Source organism: Lonchura striata, chromosome 7, assembly GCF_050655825.1.
Source record: "Lonchura striata isolate lonStrDom1 chromosome 7, ASM5065582v1, whole genome shotgun sequence".
Lineage (NCBI taxonomy): Eukaryota > Metazoa > Chordata > Aves > Passeriformes > Estrildidae > Lonchura > Lonchura striata.
This window is the reverse complement of record NC_140709.1, coordinates 33,003,432-33,022,174: the sequence shown is the minus strand read 5'-3', so window position 1 is coordinate 33,022,174 and position 18,743 is coordinate 33,003,432. Positions and strand designations below refer to the sequence as shown.

At 52.4% G+C, this 18,743-nt stretch overlaps 2 protein-coding genes across 5 annotated transcripts in view; both read left to right on the top strand.

Moving 5' to 3' along the window:
- SLX9 (SLX9 ribosome biogenesis factor) overlaps nt 1-3,265 on the top strand; it is a 39,738-nt gene extending 36,473 nt beyond the window's left edge. The window contains exons 5-6 of the mRNA XM_021532585.3: nt 1,195-1,263; nt 2,623-3,265. Of these exons, the coding sequence (XP_021388260.3) occupies nt 1,195-1,263; nt 2,623-2,749 (196 nt within the window). The 3' untranslated portion in view covers nt 2,750-3,265. The remainder of the gene's footprint in view (nt 1-1,194; nt 1,264-2,622) is intronic.
- An 8,649-nt stretch (nt 3,266-11,914) lies between these two features.
- The window catches only part of ADARB1 (adenosine deaminase RNA specific B1), a 68,357-nt gene continuing 61,528 nt past the window's right edge, over nt 11,915-18,743 (top strand). Inside the window, exon 1 of one of the 4 annotated variants that reach the window (XM_085585341.1) lies at nt 11,915-12,136. The gene's annotated coding sequence lies outside the window, so the exon portion shown is untranslated. Of the gene's footprint in view, nt 12,137-14,101; nt 14,223-14,678; nt 14,844-18,743 lie in introns of those variants that run through there. The other 3 variants (XM_021532586.4, XM_021532587.4, XM_085585342.1) reach the window with 3 other exon arrangements.

The window sequence follows — 18,743 nt, the reverse complement described above, 5'->3', positions numbered from 1 at the left end:
GGAGTAAGAAGAAAGGAAGAAAGAATAGGAGAAATAAAGGCAATATAAGAGGATGGAAGGTAGCATGCCAGAGAGGGAAGTAGGAAGAGGAGATCACTGTAACAAGTGGCCGGATCCTCCTGACTTGAAGAGGAGGTGAGAAATTGTTGTCCTTCCTGACCTTTGGGGCAGATCAGGTGGAGGTGGCCATAGCCCCCAGCACCCACCAGTATGAGAATATTCCTTCTTGATCCCTGCTCCAACAGAGAGATGGGATGCAGGCTCTCTTTCTCCCCCTTGGCGTGTGTGCTGGGATCTGCTTCAGGGCAAACTGGGGAGGAGCTACCCCACAGAGGCAGAGCCTATTCCCAGCCTCTTTCTTCTGTTAACTTTTGTATCTGTGTAATCCTGAAAAATAGAAATTTCTTCTCCTTTCTTTAACGTCTGGTTCTACCAGCAGCTCCTCTTTTGTACCACAAGTCCCAAAAACAATCTCTGTGTTTCCTGCGTGTCCCTTGCTGGGGCTTAGTGCTGGCTTTGTGGTAAATCCACGCTGCTGCTTGGCATTGGGCATCACGAGGGATTTACACCTCTGGTCTCCTTGGACTTCGCCCAGGAATAAGGAATGCATAGAGAGATGGCAGATCTGTGTCTGCTGCTGTGCCTCTTCTGCACACATCCTGCATTATAGCACATTCTATCCCAGTGATCCCACTGCAGGAACCAGAGAAGGGCTGGCTGCTCCCTCCTCTTGCTGAGCATCCCTGGTGTTCCCTGTAGTGGGTGGCTGTGGAGGCTGGAGCTCTGTGGTGTCAGCAGGAGGGAACATGAGCTCTGCAGAGGTGACACATGTGGTGGGAAGGGGAGGTTCCATGGGATCTTTGCTCTCAGCAGTGGGATCAGTTTGACCTGGAGGTCAGTGATAAGCAGAAAGTGATCTGGGCATGGACAGCTAATGACCTAGTGCTGGCTCTGAGGGATCTGGTTTTCCTGTAATGCCTCCTGCTCTCTCGGCCTCGGGTGGAAGGAGTTTGCATTTCCCTGTGGTGCCTGGCTATGGAAATAATTGCCTTTCAGGAGAATTTCCATGCAGGGCAATTAATTACCTGTCCTTTCTGGAAAGGCAGACGAAGAATCCCTGGACTCTTTCCATCTGCACAGCCATTGCTAAATTAATGCTTTAACACTCACTTGTTTTGTTTCTTCTCTCCATAGCCACATAAAAGCAAAGGCAGAGCCAGCAGACTTCTGTCTGATGAAACAAGCTCAGAAACATCAGCTCCTGTAAGTACCCAGTTGTCAGTGTCCAGTTCCTGCTGAGCCTCATGGAATGGCTGAGTCTGGAAGGGATCTGTGGGGGTCACCTCATCCAGCCCTTGTGCTCAAGCAGGGTCACCTAGAATTTGGTTGCTCAAGACCCAAGTCCACATGGCTTTTGAATATCAACAAGGGTGGAGAACTTAAATGTGTCCAAGTAACTCCTGTACTTAGTCTAGCACCTCCTTATTCTCTCTCTGTTAGATAGTTTATAGTGCCATCAAGAACTTTTGTTTTCCCTCAGCACAACTCTCCTGGCACCAGGCTCTGTGATCTGGCACTGTTTGCTTTTTTGTTTCCTGGATCTCTGTCAGTTTTGAGCCATTCAGCTTCAAACTGAGGCTGAACAGGCTACAGATGCAGCACAGCTCTCCATGAATACCTCCTCTGTCAGAAACAAGCCTGTGTTGGTGCTGGGATGCCTTTCTCGCTCAGTTGTGCCTTGCTTTGCTTTTGGTGGTCTGGCAAGTCTGTGCTTCTTGGGAGGGAAATAGTTTGGAGGAAGGTCTTGAGGTTTCTTTCCCAAGGTATTAGTTTGGATGAGAGGTTCCCTAAGCCTCACCTTAATACCCCAAGCCAAGCTTCAGGAGCATTGGCTCCTCTCTCTCTTTCTCTGGCAGGAGCATTGAAGGGGAGAGAAGCAGCTGAGCACTACAAAGTGCTTGTCTGGCGAGGCTGTGGAGAGCCTGGCAGTCTGGGGGAGATGAGGATGCTGTAGTGGATGTGGCTGTGTGAAAACTCACAGGGTTTTTTTTTATACTCCTGCTCTGTTCTTGTTCTTCCCTGCTTGCTTGCTTTTTGAGATGAGGCCATTTCCCCAGGAAGCAGCTGTAACTGGGCATGCAGGGGTAATTCTGTCATGCTCTTCCCATGGTGCCCAGTTAGTGTTGCATGTAGGATTATCAAGGCTCAATATTCAGCAGTAAAGAGAGTCAGTAGAGGAGCTCTCTGAAGAGAATTTGATGTTGTGCTGGTGTGGTCTGAAGGCATTTTCATTCCTGGTGATTCACTGGATCCATAGTCTTGTTTCTGGTTTACTAGGGAAAAGCTCTAAAAAAAGGCAATCCCAAGTGATGCTGGACACTGTAATGATTGTTTGTGTCTCTGTGGCATGAGATCAAAGTCCCTGGCTCCCATGAAGCTGGCAGCAATTCGAGCTTTGCCCTTGGCTAAATTAGGTTTATTCTTGCACTTTCCCTGAGATTTACACTCAGGATCATTCTGTCTCAACAGAAATCTGCTACTTTATGACTTGGTCCTTATCTGCTCAGTTCCTTTCACATAAGGGGCACTTAGAGAACTGGTGTGTTATTTTTCTTTCCTCAGAGAGGAGGAAGTGGCTCGCTTTCAAGAGGCTATCACCGATCCCCAGTACAGAGCCAACCCCCTCCTGGCCATCAGCAAGCACCTCTCCAAGAGGCTGAGGCAGGGGGAAGAAGGGGAACCCCTCTAGAGCTTCAGCTGGGCCCAGACATGCACAGGCTGCAGAGGAGCACAACCCTGGCACGACGTCCCAGCCACTTGGGCCCTTGGAAGCAGTTCAGCAGATGATGAAAACCAAGAAAGAGCCCTGCTTTCTGTCTGCAGAAATAATGCAGCTCTCTCCTGACAGGGGCAGCTGCTTCTGACAGGGGCAGTCTGCACAGAGCAGGGTGTTCTGTGAGATTTTGTGCAGGCATTAATCTCTCTGCAATGTGTCTTCATACATTTGCTCTTCTTGTGAGCAGGTATGATTTCTGAAATTGTGCCAAGTGGCCATATATCTGTTTTCTGTCATTCTTCCCTCCCCCCTTGCCCTTTTCTGACAACTCTGAGAAGGGGTTCTTGCTTGCTCTGTTGGGATGGTTCAGGACCCCAAGCCCTGGAGCCCAGGAGGCTTTTGGAGTTTGTCATGACCAGTGCTGCTGTTTATAGAGATTGTTTTCTGAGAGAAATTTAGCTTTGGAATAAACATACTTTCATATAGCAACAGAGTTTGGCTTTTATTTTGGTAAATAGGAATTGAAATACGAGTTTATTTTTTTCTCTGAAAAAATGACTTCAAATAATTGTTCTTTCCATGTGTACAGTGAATCAGGAGACTGCTACAAGCAATGACAAATGACTGCAGATCATGTCTAACTCAGGGACTTGCCTTCCTCCTGCCCTGGAGGGGCTTCCTGTGAGTGATGCTCATCCCTTTTGGCCTTTGTGCCCTGTTTGGCCTGCCCTGTAGGAAGCATCCCAAAACATGTCCAGTCTGCGGGCTGTCAACTTCAGTCAGTCGTTTTTGGGATTGGGAACCTCTGGAGGAGGCTTTTCCTTTATCAAACACCAGAGTTCACAAAACCCCAGTGTATTTTTATGGGGCACAACTGAAGGCAGGACCATTCCCTATTAGACATGATCCCAATTTGACATCCAAAAATACCAGTGCTGTCTTTTGAACCATAAAAAAAGGTAACTGATGCTTCTTAACCTGCAGTTAAGGTTAACTGATGCTTCTTAGCCTGCTGCAGTTGACTCTGACCCAGGTTAGTGCCTAAAACCAGCTCCAAAGGAGGTGGCTGGCACCTTGATCCTACTTGTCTTGCCTCAGTAGTAATGCTGCTGCTGTTCTCTCTAGGCTGGCACTGTTGAACAAAGGTTTTGTCTGGTGCCTCTTGGCTCTGGCAGTGCAGACACTGTCGCTGACTCTGCCTGTTAGAGAAATGCCACTTCTCTTCCCACAGGGCCTGGCAGGAGCTTCCTGCTGGCAGAGGCCAGGGAGAGAGATGCTGACTCTGTCCCATCCTCCATTGTGTTGCTCTCAGGCTGGCCAGTCCCAGGTGCAGCCATTCTTGTGCAGAAAAAGAGAGAAGGTGGGAGATGGAGAAGGCAAAGACATCCAAGAATTGGGATTGTTCGGCCAGTCCCACGTGCAGCCATTCTTGTGCAGAAAAAGAGAGAAGGTGGGAGATGGAGAAGGCAAAGACATCCAAGAATTGGGATTGTTCAGCCTGGACAAGAGAAAGCTCTGGGGAGACTGAGCCCCCCCAGTGCCTGTAGGGGTTTCAGCGAGGGGCTGTGGCCAAGGGCCTGGAGGACCAGGACAAGGAGGAATGGCTTCACGTGCCAGAGGGCTGCGTTAGATATTGGGATATTGGGAAGAAATTGTTCCCTATGAGGCTGCTGAGGCCTTGGCACAGGTTGGCCAGAGAAGCTGTGGCTACCCCATCCCTGGGAGTGTTTAAGGTCAGTTTGGACACTGCTTGGAGCAACCTGGTCTACTGTAAACTGTTCCTGCCCATGGTGGGAGGATGGAACTGGATCAGCTTGAAGGTTTTTTCCAACCCAAACCATTGTATAATTCTCTCATTTTGTGATTCTAAGTACAAAGGAGGATGGAAAACTGGAAACAGCAATGAGATAAGAAAAGGAACAGTAACAGCAACAATATTAATAACAAGAGTACAAAAGAGGGGGTGATTGATGTGGAGAAATGCTTGCCCAGACCCTGAGACACTGAACAAGGGCAGACAATGTTGCTCTGTTTTTCTTCGACTGCAAGCCAGAGACTCTCTACCCCCCATTCTGGTAATGACGTGAGGTGGTATGGAAAAATCCTTGGGTTGTAGTCAAAACTTGGATATAGCTCTGCAAAATCAGCTCCAAGCACTTTGGAGCCCCCAAAGGCATCGCTGTCATGAAGGGCTCTGTGTGTGTATGTCTTTCTGGGGTGGCACCAAGATAGGGAGATAGCCACTGGAAATTTGGGCACCAACAATGGAGTTGTCTAACACTTTTTCCTTGCTCAGCCTGCTTGCTGGGTCCCATTCTTTCCCTTGAAACCTCTGGGAGCCAACAGTGAAGCCTCATTATGTGGGAAGTGAAGGGATGGCTGATCGGGTAGAACAGGGTCACCCCCTCCTTTTTTACTGCCTGGTAGCTGTTCCCACATGGAGGTGGTGGGCCATGACCCTCCTCAGTACCTCCTGTACCCAGGCTGGTGGCCCTTGGATGGGCTGGTGCCCACTTGGCTGTGTGTTTAGCTCTGAGCCCACTGTTTGGAATTGTTGGTCCCCCAAGAATTTAGCAGCAGTTAAACATGTGAGTTTTTAGAGCTCCAGTTCACAGCCTGCTGCTGCAGGCATCTCCTGCCCCCGCCATCCGAGCAGTTGAGCAAAGGACTTAAAATCTGCCAGGAAACAGGCGTCTGAGACACAGAGTCGCCTTCGCAGTTGGCATGTTTTCAGAATGATAAAAGCTTTCACGCCTTTTTTTTTCTTTTTCAGATAGCAGGGTGGGAAAAAAATAGCTTCCAAGCTGTAAGGAGTAGTTGTGCCAGAGGGGTGGGTGGGGGCCCAACCCGGCAGCTCCAGACTTGGCAAGAAGTGAGTAAGCAGTGAATGCATCTCAGCTCTGCACTGGAGAAATTTGGGGCTACTTTTTTGAGCTGTTCTCTTTCTTGCTGGGGATTTCGCCTTTGAAGGCTGTTCATAGAGCTGTGTCTGCAAGTGGGAGCCAGGGTATCCTGTCCATCTGGTGGTACCAGTGGGTATTTTCAGCTACACACAAAGCAGTGGGTGGAAGGGGATTCTCCCTTCCCATCGGCTCCTGGGTAGTGCTGTTGGTGTGCAGGGATGTTTTTTTAATACATCTGCTCTTACTACTCCCACGGTACCTGTGATGGCCCATTGGCTGGTTCCTGCTGGAGCAGGGCTTGCATCAGGGCAGCAGCACAGCCTGGAGAGGTGCAGTGAGTCACACAGACACAGCCTAACCCAAGGAAATCCCTTGGGTTCTGAGCACATAGCCTACGTCCTTCTTCCTTCCGCTCGCCGGCTTGTCTGCCCTGGAAAGTTTTCCTCACAGACCTCACACAAGTCCCCTTTGCCCATGGAAAATGTGGCTTTTGCTGGGTCGAGAGCACTTTTGTTTACACTGTTTGTTTGAAGCCATCAGCTGCCTTATGTGCCCATGGCTTGCTTTGATCCCCTGGAGCTAACTAAGCATGTGAGATGGCTTTTGCCAGCCCTGCCAGCCCTGGCACTGAGGCATGTGCTGGTGCTGTGGGTATTGGGGTGGAGCTGGCTGCCTCCCAGCCTGCTAGGGAAACCTTGTGGCTGCTGGGCTCCAGATGCCTTGTCCCAAGTGCTGGCTGGGGGGCTGCCATGGGCTCCTTGAGGGACTCCAGGTTCTCCAGCTGAGAGCAGGTCCTGAGTCGTGCAACTCCAGCCCTCAGCTGCCCTTCTTACTCTGTACTTAGTGTGCCAGGGCAGCTGATGAGGAACAGTGGGAATTTTGGGAGCACTGGGTCTCTGCTGCAGTGTGGTTGCTCTCCTCTGCTCCCTGGCTAGGGCACAGCAGGACTGACTGAGTTCCCATGCATTTCCTCACCACAGCCACTGCTCTGTCTGAGCTTTGAGCCTCCGTGGGTCATTTGGGGGAGCATCTGTAGTTTGCTGTCTGAGGAGTTTTTCCCAGCTCACAGAAAAGACCTGCACTCCTTACCTTTCCATAATCTTGCATGTCACCAGTCACACCCCAGCCCACAGGAGAGTCTGCCTGGGGCACCTTGCCAGGGACATGGCTGCAGGTGCCAGCAGACCCCTCCAGCCATGGTGACGGTCCTCAGCAGTCCCACTGGACAATGTGGCTGACCCAGCACTCAGGGAGCTCCAGACAATTAAAACTCCAGTGTCTCCTGCTCCTTCTGGCCCAAAAAGTGTCTGGCAGAGCAGAGACTTGGCACTTCTGACCTTCTGCCACTCTTGCATGCTCCAGCATGTGCAGTGAGCTCTTTCCCCATGTGGGATTATTTCCTTTCCCAGATGCCCTCCTCCTTGGCTGATCCTTACATTTCCCACACTCGTGTCTGTTTCTTTTGCCCTTTATTTACCTCTGGAACCAGCCCAGGTGGGTTCTTGCAGGAGCAGCCTCAGGGAACCAAGGAAATACAACTTCATGTAAATTTGAGCTGCGTGATGGTTTTGGGAGCAGATGAGATTGGCACCAGCAGCTCCTTTCCTTGAGATGTTGCATAAGAGAGGGGCAGAGGTGAATCACCTGATCCAGCCTTTGCTTCAGAGCTCAACCCTACCTGTCCCTGCCCCCAGAAGGACAGGTTTTACCATTTTTGCCTTTGTCTGTTGGTAGCACTGCCCTTGGTGGCCATCCTGCATGGTTGTGCTGTCACAGGGCTGTGTCCTGGCCTTTTCAGGTAGGATGCAGCAAACCTTCCCTTGAGAGATGCCTGTTCCTGCTCTTTGCTTCCTGACCTTTCACCAGTTACTAATCCCAGGAGGGCTCTATCTCTTATCCCATGGCAGCTGAGTTTCTTTAAGAGCTTTTGGGTATTCTTTAAGTGCTTAAGAGCATTGCCACATACCATCTTGAAATCCCTATAAAGTCCAGTTAATTGGATCACCCTTATCTCCATACTCAGCACTTCCTTGCAAAGGAAAGCCATGCCCTGAATGCTGACTCTTCCCAATGAGATAATTAACTGGGATCTGCTGATTGTGCTCTGCACCATGGTTGCTTTATGTGAGGCGTTAAACCTGGCTTTGTGTTTTTAGTTTGATGAGCAATTTAATGCTGGTCAGACATTTTTTTCTGGGAGAGGCAGCTGGTGTGTGGCTCTGTGGTTTCTCTCTGTCTGGTCTTGATGCTTCATTGGGTGCTCTGGCAACCCAAACTGGGATTGGCATCAAGGAGTGGTGTTGCTGACAGGGAGACAAGGATTTTTGTGGTGGCTTTTTTTTTCCCTTAACCAATTCAATTTTTCTTACGAAATAAGTTAAATATGTGCAAACATATTTAAATAGTGCAAAGAAAACACAGTGCCCTGCCATCAGCGTTTTTAAGATTTAGACCTTTGCATCTGAATTCTCTGAGATTTTCCAGACTGTACAAGTAGGATGAATAAAATATTATCTCAGGGTTTCTGTCTGCTTTAATGATTGATGTTCTGTGCCAGATGGGGTGTGTTGGTGACCTTGTTTGAACTCAGTGTGATTTGTACATGAACCATACAAGTCTGCTGTGTCTGCTCCTTGTGGCTCGTCATCCCCAAACATCTGGGGAGCCACAGTTGTCCCTGATGCTGGGCAGTGAGAAGTGGAGTCTGGATCCACGCTCAATGTTCCTAAATTGAGAATTTCTGTGGTTGAATGCAGTGCAGGTTCTCTTTGAGACTGAGTAAGCCGTGACCAGGGGAGTTGCTGCTGCTCTGTCTGCTCAAGGAGTGGGTAGGATGCAGTTTGCTGTGGAGGATGTTGACAGTGGTGTGCAATACATTGTTTGCCTGATGCTCCCTGGACTTGGTTTTAGCAACTCAAGTAGGAGAGGAAGCTTAGACAAAGAAATGTCCCAAACAGGAAGGTGCTAGAAAGGGAACAAATGTCAGGCCCGGAGCAGGTAAAAGCAGATGATACCCGGATATCCTCCCAAGTGAAGGAGATGAAGGAAGAGATAATCACCCCGGGGCAGGCACCTCTTTGTTCCAGCTCAGCCAGCCGGGGGTGTGGGGGATGGACAGACACATGGACAGACTCTCAGCTGAACGCTTGATCGGGATTTAAAGTGTGCTGTGTCCTGCTTTAGCAGGAACTCTTTGAGGGGTTGATGGACAGAAGCCAACCCACGGAAGGGACAGGCAAGAAGAGTTGCTTCCCTGGGGGATGCTGCTGATCCTGGTGCCCTGCTCTCCGCAGGCTCGGCAGGGAGGGAGGAGGCTGCTCAGAGCCCTGCTGTGGGACAGGGCCAGGGGGCACCAGTGCCACCAGCTGCGAGGGCTGCAAGCCCAGACAGCCTGGTGGGTTTATGAGCATATCCACATCCCTGGTGCCACGGCCTGGAGCTGTGTTGGAGGCTCCAGGCTGGAAGCAGTGTTGTTGCTCTGGGCAGAGGGCACGTGGCTGTGTTTACAGCTGTTTTGGATACACTTAACAGCTGTCCTGGGTAAGTGTAATCACTGCTCACCAATGTGATGGTTCATCTAAACACCTTCCACTTCACTGGCAAAACAAACCCTGCCTGCCTCCCTTTGCTTTGGGAGCAGGAGGTGTTACTGTGGGAAGACACTTAACTCTTACAACTCCGTTGATATTTCTCCACCCACCTTTAGGCCCTCTGTGTAAAGGTAGAACTTGTGCTACTTTCAGGGGTGCTGTGCCCACAATGCCTAATGGTGGTGAGCTCCAAGAGAACACTGGGATGCTCATCATTGCTCAGTGTGCAATGCAGGTACATCAGACAAGCAGTGGATGTTGTAGGCACCTGGGGTGAGTTCTGGATGCTGTTGCTGGTGGTGACCAGTGTAAACAGAAGCGGTGAACCAATTCAAGCAATCCTTTTCCATGCATTTTTCTAACTTCTCAGATGTCTTGGGATTTTTGGGCTGGAAATGTTCTTGTACTTGAATAGCGCTTGCTGGGTCTTGCTTCCAGTTTTTCCCTCCCCCTAATTGCCAGTGTTAACTTTACTTTTATTTTTTTGACCACTCCTTGTCACAATTCCACAAAAGGTCAGCTTGGTCTGTCTTGGTGCCAGGTCCTTGCAGCTGAGCAGTAACAGCCACCCTACATTGGAACTCATCTGCTATGACCAGAACCTCTCTGGATGCTCGTGGTGTAAAAATTGGCCTTGTATGGAACCACTGAGCAGGTTGGTTCGTGACCTGTTGCTGGGCAGTGCTCAGACTGTCCTCAAGGCAGTTCTGCATTTTGGTGTCTGGTCCTGTCTGCCCAGTGTGACCCCAAGGGCACATTTTGCCATGGATGGCACCATACAGTCCCATGCCTGTGGCTGCCCACCCTGGGGTTGCGAGAGGATGAGGGGGAGTCAGAGTCCTTCCTCTGCCCTGTACTGCAGTGGGGTCCCTGCAGGTAGGGTAGAAAGACCAGGACCATTGGTGCTCATGTGAAATTGCATTGGATGTCATTCTTGCTCCAACCCTCAGGATGGAATTCCCTGTGGATGGAAGTGTGTTCCCAAGCCCAGTATGAGGGCCTCTCAGTTTTGAGGCTGCCCTGATCCAGCTCTTCCCTTGGATGACATCAGGCAGGGCACTCTGCTTGGCTGTTACCTGATCTGTTTGCTCACGGGCAGTCTGGCATCACCATCCTGCCTGTAGACCCAGCTCAGGACACTGTGTAGGCATGAGGACACACCTCGGCATTGTTCAGGGCTCTACACAAGCCAGGTTACTGCAAGAGGAGCTGCCAAACTGCCTTGAAGCGTGTGCTGGCCTCAGAAATTCCTGTTACAGACCATCTGTGAAGCAGCTGAATCTTTGATTAGGCAGCTACGCTCCCCAGTTGTCCGACAGCAGCAGCCACCACCCCGGTGACAAGCAGACAATGCCACTGTCCTTCCACAGGACTGCCAGCCTGCCACTCAGCAAGGAATGGGTTCAGCATGCTCCCTCCTTCTTTTTGCAGCATGGATTTGGAAACAGGTTTCCCAGGCTTGGCAGCTGCCCCGCTGAGGGCTGAGAATCATATGGCGACAGCAGGGAGAAACTCCTGAGCTTGGATCTGCTGCCAGGGCTTTTCAGGCATGCAGCTTCTGTTGGGTTGGTGGCACAGAATGGTGGAGGAGGTGCTGGGTCTGGCAGTGCATCCACCACATCCTCAGGTGAGGTTAAGGACTCCAAAAGTAGGTCTGTATGAACTGGCATGCTGGCTGCAGGGTGTGTCTCCAGGACGGTGGGTGTGGGATGGAGACTCCATCCAAATCCTTGTGGAGCTGTGCACCAGGACCAGCACACAGGGGGACACCAAAGAGCAAGACCAGTTTGCAAATCATGTATCCCTGAAGTGGAAGATCACTGTCAGAGTGTGGAAACTGTGAAGCTGCTTTTGACTTGTGGTGTTTGAAATATGCCATGCTCACTTCTATTGAGTGCCTGCCCAATATTTCCAATTTCCCTGGACTTTGATGAAAAAAAATACTGTTAAAGAGCCATTCATTTATTAAAGTGGGTTTACAGAAAACAAACCAAGCCAAGAAAACCCAACCAATAAAAAAAAAAAAAAAACAACCCAAAAAAAAAAACTCACACCAAGTTTTGAATTACTTGGAAAACTGTGATGTTTCATAAGCACCAGCAGCTGAGTCATAGTGGCTCAGCTCAGCAAGGCCAGGGCTGGCTGGGGAGGGAGCCCCTTTCATTCCACAGTGGCAGGGAGCCAGGTAATCCATGCTGGAGCTGGGTCTGCCATTGAGCAGGATGAGGAGCCTGGGAACACGCTGTGCCTTCCACCCCACCCTTGTCCCTGCCACATTTCGGGGCTCAGGTTGGAAGGGACCACAATGGGTCACCCGTTCCAAGCTCCCAGCTCAGCAGGAGCATCCCAGAGCACACAGCACGGGATTGTGTCCAGCAGTGATTTTCCCAGCATCCTGGTGGGACACAACCACTTTGGTGGCACAGAGGTGGAACTGAGGAAAGTGGTTTTGTTTCATGGCTTCACTGCTGATCCGCAGGCAGGGGAAAAATGCAGTAGTTAGTGCTAAATTTCCTGAGTGTAAAATGGGATAAGAAAACACAAACAGGCATTCCCAGAGGTGAAGGCATCAGCAGCCAAAAGCTGCCTGCCCATTTTTGCTGCTGCTCCTGAGCAGGGCAGAGGCGAAGGGTGGTGCCTTGAGAGAAGGAAGTATAAAAATAGGTTGTTGTTTCCAGCACTGGCTTTTGTGTTGGTCCTCTTTGCCCTCCCTGTGAATGCCTGCATGGATCTTTACCTCACCAGGAACTGGGGGAGAAGGAAGAAGCCACGAGCCACTCAATGCTGCACCTGAAGCCTGCACTGGGCACTGAAGGAAGGGACATAGTAATGTGGGTGTCACCACCTAAACACTCTGGAGAAAACAGGTGAGAAAGCACACAGAGTTCTCGGCACCAAGTTTTAGCAATGCCATGGTGGTTGATGCAGCAGCACATGTCAGCACATATCCAGGACCACAGGAAGTGGCCTCGAGCTGTACCAGGTGAGGTTTGGATTGGATATTAAGAAAAATTCCTTCACTGAAAAGGTGGTCAGGTAACCTCAAAGGAGCAGAAAGCTGGGAAAGTTAAGATTTCTCTGACCAGTTGATGTCTGTAGCCAACTGTGGCCAGGAATGAGATTTTGGGATATGATGAAAGTGCTCTGAAGGGCAGCTATGAGGAGTGATATCAGGCTGCAAGCCTGAATTGGCTTTTGCAAACCAGAACCCCAATTCCTGGTGGGGTAAAGATCCTGAGCCACTAAAACTGGGGAGAGCAGGGCCACCATTGCATTCTTCTGTGTCCTGCAGCATCCCATGGGCTGAGCTGGGCTCAGGACCTGCAGGTGTGGTTAAACTGCAATGACCTGCAGTGGTTGTAAACTGACAGAGGGTAGGTTTAGATTGGGTATTGGGACAAAATTCGTGGCTGTGAGGGTCGTGAGGCCTTGGCACAGGTTGCCAGAGAAGATGTGGTTGCCCCATCCCTGAAGTGTTCCAGGCCAATTTGGACAGGGCTTGGTGCACATAGTGAAAGATATCCCTGCCCATGGCAGAGGTTGAAATGGGATGAGCTTTAAGGTACCTTCCAACCCAATCCATTCTGGGGTTCTATGTCAAGAGCAAAATGCAAGTCAGAAACCTGCTCCCTAGGTAACCACACGCGTTTGTTCTAAGCCTGCTGTCACAAACAGCCAAGGTTCAAAGCAGTTATTTAATCCTTTTTGGATCGCCTGTTCCGCAGGAGGATGAAGCCCTAACACACATCGAGAGCCCGACACGCGGTAGGAGCACTGATGAACTCGACTGAGGGTGTTTGGGCGGAGATCTCCCACCCCTTTCTGCAAAACACTGCTTGGCCTCCTCATCTTGGCGTGCAGGGACGCGCTCGGACACGGAGAGCGCGCCCAGGATGAGGCTGGAATGGCAGAGGCTCGGTCCTTGGGCCCGTGGGAGCAGTGGAGGCTGCCCCGGGAGCCCCGGGCTCTCGGTGTGCGGAGCGGGGCTGCCCCGGGAGCCCCGGGCTCGGTGTGCGGAGCGGGGATGGCCCGGGAGCCCCGGGCTCTCGGTGTGCGGAGCGGGGCCGGCCCGGGAGCCCCGGGCTCTCGGTGCGCGGAGCGGGGCCGGGCCGGGAGCCCCGGGCTCGGTGCGCGGAGCGGGGCCGGGCCGGGAGCCCCGGGCTCGGTGTGCGGAGCGGGGATGGCCCGGGAGCCCCGGGCTCGGTGTGCGGAGCGGGGCCGGGCCGGGAGCCCCGGGCTCTCGGTGTGCGGAGCGCGGCTGCCCCGGGAGCCCCGGGCTCTCGGTGTGCGGAGCGGGGATGGCCCGGGAGCCCCGGGCTCTCGGTGTGCGGAGCGGGGCCGGCCCGGGAGCCCCGGGCTCGGTGTGCGGAGCGGGGGCTGCCCCGGGAGCCCCGGGCTCTCCGTGTGCGGAGCGGGGCTGCCCCGGGAGCCCCGGGCTCGGTGTGCGGAGCGGGGATGGCCCGGGAGCCCCGGGCTCGGTGTGCGGAGCGGGGCCGGGCCGGGAGCCCCGGGCTCGGGCTCGGTGCGCAGAGCGGAGCCGGCTGTGCGCGCGGGGGCCGGAGGCGCGCACCGGGCCCCGCTGGGCCCCGCCCCCGGCTCGGCCCCGCCCCGCCGCTCGCCCAATCAGCGCCGCTCCTGCCGGCGGCCGGCCCCGCCCCTCGCCTCCCCGTTGCCATCTCCGGCGGGCGCGAGCGCCCTCGGCTCCGCCCCCGCTCGCGCTCAGCCCCGCCAATGGGGACGGCGGAGCCGCCCGCGGCCCCGCCCCCGGCGCGCGCGGGGCTCGCGCCGCTGGCGGGCCCGGCGCGGCCTGCACGTCGGCGGCGGCGGCGGCGGCGGCGCGCTCACGGAGCCGCGGCGGCGGCGGCGCAGCGGGGCCGCCGCGGGGCTCGGCCGGGACCGCGCATGGCGGAGCGGCGGCGGCGGCGGCGGGGCCCGGGCAGCGGCGCGGCCAAGGTGAGCCCGGGCTGCGGCGGCGGCGGGAGCGCCCCGCGGGACCTGTCCAGGTCCTGACGCGGTGGCAGGTGCCGGTGGCGGCCGGCTCGGCCGCCCCGCACCTGTTGAGGACGGCGGGGGCTGGGCGGGCCGGGCCGCGGTGGAGGTGCCGGTGCGGGGGCGCAGTGCGGCGCGGAGCGGGGCCCGGCCGTTCCTGGCGGGGGCGGGCGCCCGGCCAGGCTGCCCCGGGCAGGGGCCGCGGCGGCGCCGGGGCCATTTTGGGGGGCGGCGGTGCCGCGGGAAGTTTGGCCCGGCCGCCGACCCGGGGGCAGCCCCCCAGCGGCACCGGCCGCCCGTCACGGCGCCCGGGGGAGCGGAGAATCTGTGTGCGGGGCGCCCGCCGCCGCGGGGGGCGGCGTGACCGCCCTGCCCTTGTGCCGGTGCCCCCGCGCCGCCGCCGGGCTCCTCCGGCCCCGCCGGGTCCGGCCGCCCCCGGCCCCGCCGCCCGCCCTCTGCAGTGGGGAGGCGGCGCGTCCTTGGAGAGCAGCTCGGGCGTGAAACGCGGCTGCACAACCCAGCGCCTTGCCTTCCCGCCTGGATAACCACAGCACAGCCCTTCTCCATCTGTTGCCGTGGCCTCCGGTGGGTTTCGTTGTTCCTTTGGGATTTGGTTGGATTTGTGCTGTGCTGGAGCAAAACTGCAGTCGTGAGATCTGTGATTGCGCTTTTAAAAGTCTGGTTTGCTTAAAATAACAAAGATAAAAGGCTTCCAAAGGGAGCCTGTCTGGTGCCTGGGGACACCGCTGGCCTGGGCCACTCCTGCTCCCTGCCCGTCTTCACACGCACAGCTTCACCTCTTCACGGCGCTGCTCACGGCAGAGAGGGCTGCGGAGCGTTCAGGACGCTGCACTCAGGCTGGTGAAACCACAGAATTGATGGACGAGCCACCATCTGCCATGATGGTCCTTGGCCTCGGCTTAAATGTTTTCTTTTTCATTTCTAAATTTTTAGCTACTTTTTCTGGTGGTATATAAAGGAAAAACCAACTTCACGTATTTTTTTAGCATAGATAATATTAAGGTCTCATTTCTTACTGTTTTATATTTTATCTCAGTGGTGTTGACCTTAATGGAGCTGTTGGGATCTCCCAGGCACCCTGCTTACTGTGTGAGTTACTCTGTCACTCCTGAGAGTGAGGTTGTAGCATTGTTCTCGGAGCAGTTTTATGCTGGAGAGTGGCAGCAGGCCAACCTTCCTGGATGCACAAGATGTTTAGAATAATTAGTGATGGAATACCCCTTTAAAATAATTGTTTGGGTTTATTTAGCACTCAGTTGTAGCGATATCCACCTCTAAAAATAGTCAGGCCTCTTTGTAATGAGCCTCGTAGTATAAACAAGTCATATCTTGAATGGCTGTTGTTACTTTTGGGATGTCCGAGATAGATGCCTTTGGGGGTTTTGCCAAATCTTCTTTTTTTATTTCTTCTGCAGTGAGCTATGTTTCTTGGCCCTTACACCGTGCAGTTGTATGCACTGACCAGAGGCAAGGCTCAGTAACCCTCGCTGTTCAGAGCTGGCACAGAAAAGCTTCCCACTGCTCCTATGACAGCCCAAGGTTGAGCAGTCCTGTTTTTTCATGAAATCCATGCCCAAGTGGAGATGGCTAGCAGTGGGCTCTGCCAGGTGACTGCAGCACCCCTGCTCTGAGGCACTGCCCCCCGTGAATTCAGCACAGAGCCCCGTTCATCTGTGCTCCAACTCCACAGTTTTCCGTCAGACAGGGACAGAGCAGCTTGGGTGTGATCCTGGTTGTGCTAGTCCTTCTTGGGATGCCTTCCAAGTGTCCCAGGGTGCAGCTGTGTGAGCACACCATTCCTGCTTTCAGGAGTTAGGAGTGAGGATAGCACTAGGAATTTTCTCACATTTTGCTGGGTGGTTTATCAGAGCATGACGGTTGAGCATTGGCCCAGCCTCTCACATGCACATGCTTTTTGGGGTTTGTTTTCAGCAGCCAGCGTGCTGGCTGAGGCTTCTCTGTGTTGCTGACATTCAACAGCACTGGCTCCTCAGCTCAAGAGAGAAAAAATAGCCAACTTTTTCAGCAGGAGCAGTGTTTGCTCTGTGAGCACTTGTTTTCTGAGAAGATACTATTGTGCTCAGTGTTGGAAACAGGAGTGTCTCATAGCTTTGATCACACTGCTCACAGACCCCGACCCACTTTTGATACTGCCCCCAGTTATCCAGATTTATCTGCTCAGTTGGAAGTTGAGTTGTATGTGTTTTGAGAGTGGAAATAGAGTTCCATAAGCCCTCAGTGGCAGGCCTCTGGCTTGCTATGAGTACAAAGGTCTTCTGGCGAACTTTTAACTATTTTTTCTCTTTTAAAAGCCACCCATGTTTTTGTTTAAGTCAGTAAAGCCTAAATGGCTGGGTTTACTAGTTTGGTTTGGGACTGGGACCAGGTGAGGCTCTGCTACTTCCTAGCAAACCGATGCCTACACTTGGCAAACCCCAGGCTGCTGCCTGTGGTTCTTCCCAGTGTCTGGATCGGAGATTCTGGATGGGAACGAGGGGTTCCTGCTGAACAGGGTGATGGCAAACACTGCTGTGAGAGCCCTGGGACAGACCATGAGCATAACGTGCCCTCTCAGCAGCCAGTGTTGTCAGTGTCACCTGTGCCTTGAGGAGGTTTTGGGGCCAGCAGTGGTGGTTGTGCTTCAGGTGGGGAATATTTCCCTTGCTGCAGGGGCTGGGTTAGGTGTTGGTGCCAGGGTGGTTTCAGGTGAAGCTGAAATGGATAACCCATTTCAGCTTGCAGTGAGTGTCTTGTTAGGCTCTTGTGTTTGTAATCATGGTGATGCAGGACCTTGGGGGTCTTTGCTTGGATGCCTGAGAATATCTGGTCTGCTGAAGAGATGCCAGAGCTCTTGCTATTCTTGCAGCTTCTGAAACCAGTAGGTGCTTGGCATGTTTGAAACTCAGGCCATCCAGCTGCTGCAGTGTGGATTTCAGCTTATATTTAAGTACTGAAGATTGAAACTGGGCTGTATTTATCAGTGGATATTGTTATTTATGTATCTTGATTTTAAAGGAAATAAAATAGAAATGCTGCCTGATCAAAAAAATCCAAAAAACAAACAAACAAAAAACCTTAGTGAAATGATTATGTAAGCAAGTGAAATGACATTCTAAAGCAAAAGTTTCTTTCCTGTTTGGCGACAGAGTGGCTGGGTTTTTTTTCTCTTTCCTGCTGTTTAACATTTTTAAAATCCTTTTAGTGAATGTTTTTTTGTATGGTAGGTATGAGAAATAGTTGTTTTTGCAATTTAAGTCCTTAAAGAGGTCATCAGGCTGTGGGAGCTAGCAGGAGCCAGATATTAGTATCTGGGGCTGTAGCCTGACCAAAGCAGCAGCACATGAGTGCGTTTAAGCAATAATTAATGTTAAAAAAAAGCCCAAAGAAACTCATGTAACTGCTATTACTGTGGGAGCTCAGAGGATGCTCAGTACAGTCATCCTCTTAAGAATGTCTGGTTGCAAAGGGATTTGGGATCTTTTCCTGTTCTCTACCCCTGGGTCTGCTGTGGTGTGTGTCTGTCCCCAAGCCAAGGGACTCCATCTCCTCCAGAAAAGCTGTCGGGGTTACCTTGAGCCTCTGTTCCCAGCAGGAGCGCAGGGCTGAGTCAGTGCTGCCTGCCCAGGGCTGTGACTCAGTGCTGTCCCCTCGAATGCACAGCCAGCCTGCTGCCAGCACAGCCAGGGTGTGCCTGTAACCTCATTCCAGAGCTGTCCTCTGTGAGTATCACCTGGTTACAGGGGTTTGGGAATGCTGGACTGCTTTCCTGAGTTGTGTGTGTTAGTGGAAGTTGATTGTTACTGAGCTTTTTTTCTGTGTGATATTGAGCATCTGGGGAAGTGCCAGGGAGCTCTGAGACAAGAAGCTTCTGTGTACGGGATTATGGTTTTGTCTTTGTGGGTTGTGTTCCTTCTTTACATTTTATTTTAACTTACTTATTTTTTAAATTATTTTTTGAGGTTTATGTGCTTGAAGAGGAAGGGGTGCTTTATTTTTACTTTTGGGAAAGGAAGAAATGTCTTCCCTGATGCTCCAGGGTTAGGTTTCTTTGTGGTTGAAAGCTGTCTATACTTCTGACTCAAGATTGCTTCATAAAAAATGTCTTTATTGGGAACTCTGACTCTCTTCCTGTGCTTCTACTAAGCTTGATTTCCCATTACCTGGCATCACACTGTTAGTGCCCTTGAGCGAAATTGGTCAACATCTTGAAAAGTCCATCAGATTTGGCAAGAGAGTGGATTTGTCACAGGTAGGTTCCGAGTTGTGTGAGCACAAGAATCTGTGAGGAAGGAAATCTCAGATGAGTGCTCTGCTGACAGAAAAGCTGTTGCTGGAATGCAGATATTATTGGACATCAGAGGAGCTCTGTGGTAGTGAGAGAAACAGGAAATCAAGTTTCATAAGTAGTTCCAGTAAAAGGTAGGTCCTTATTTTCCTAAGTATCCCTTGTTTTCCTGTGTGAAA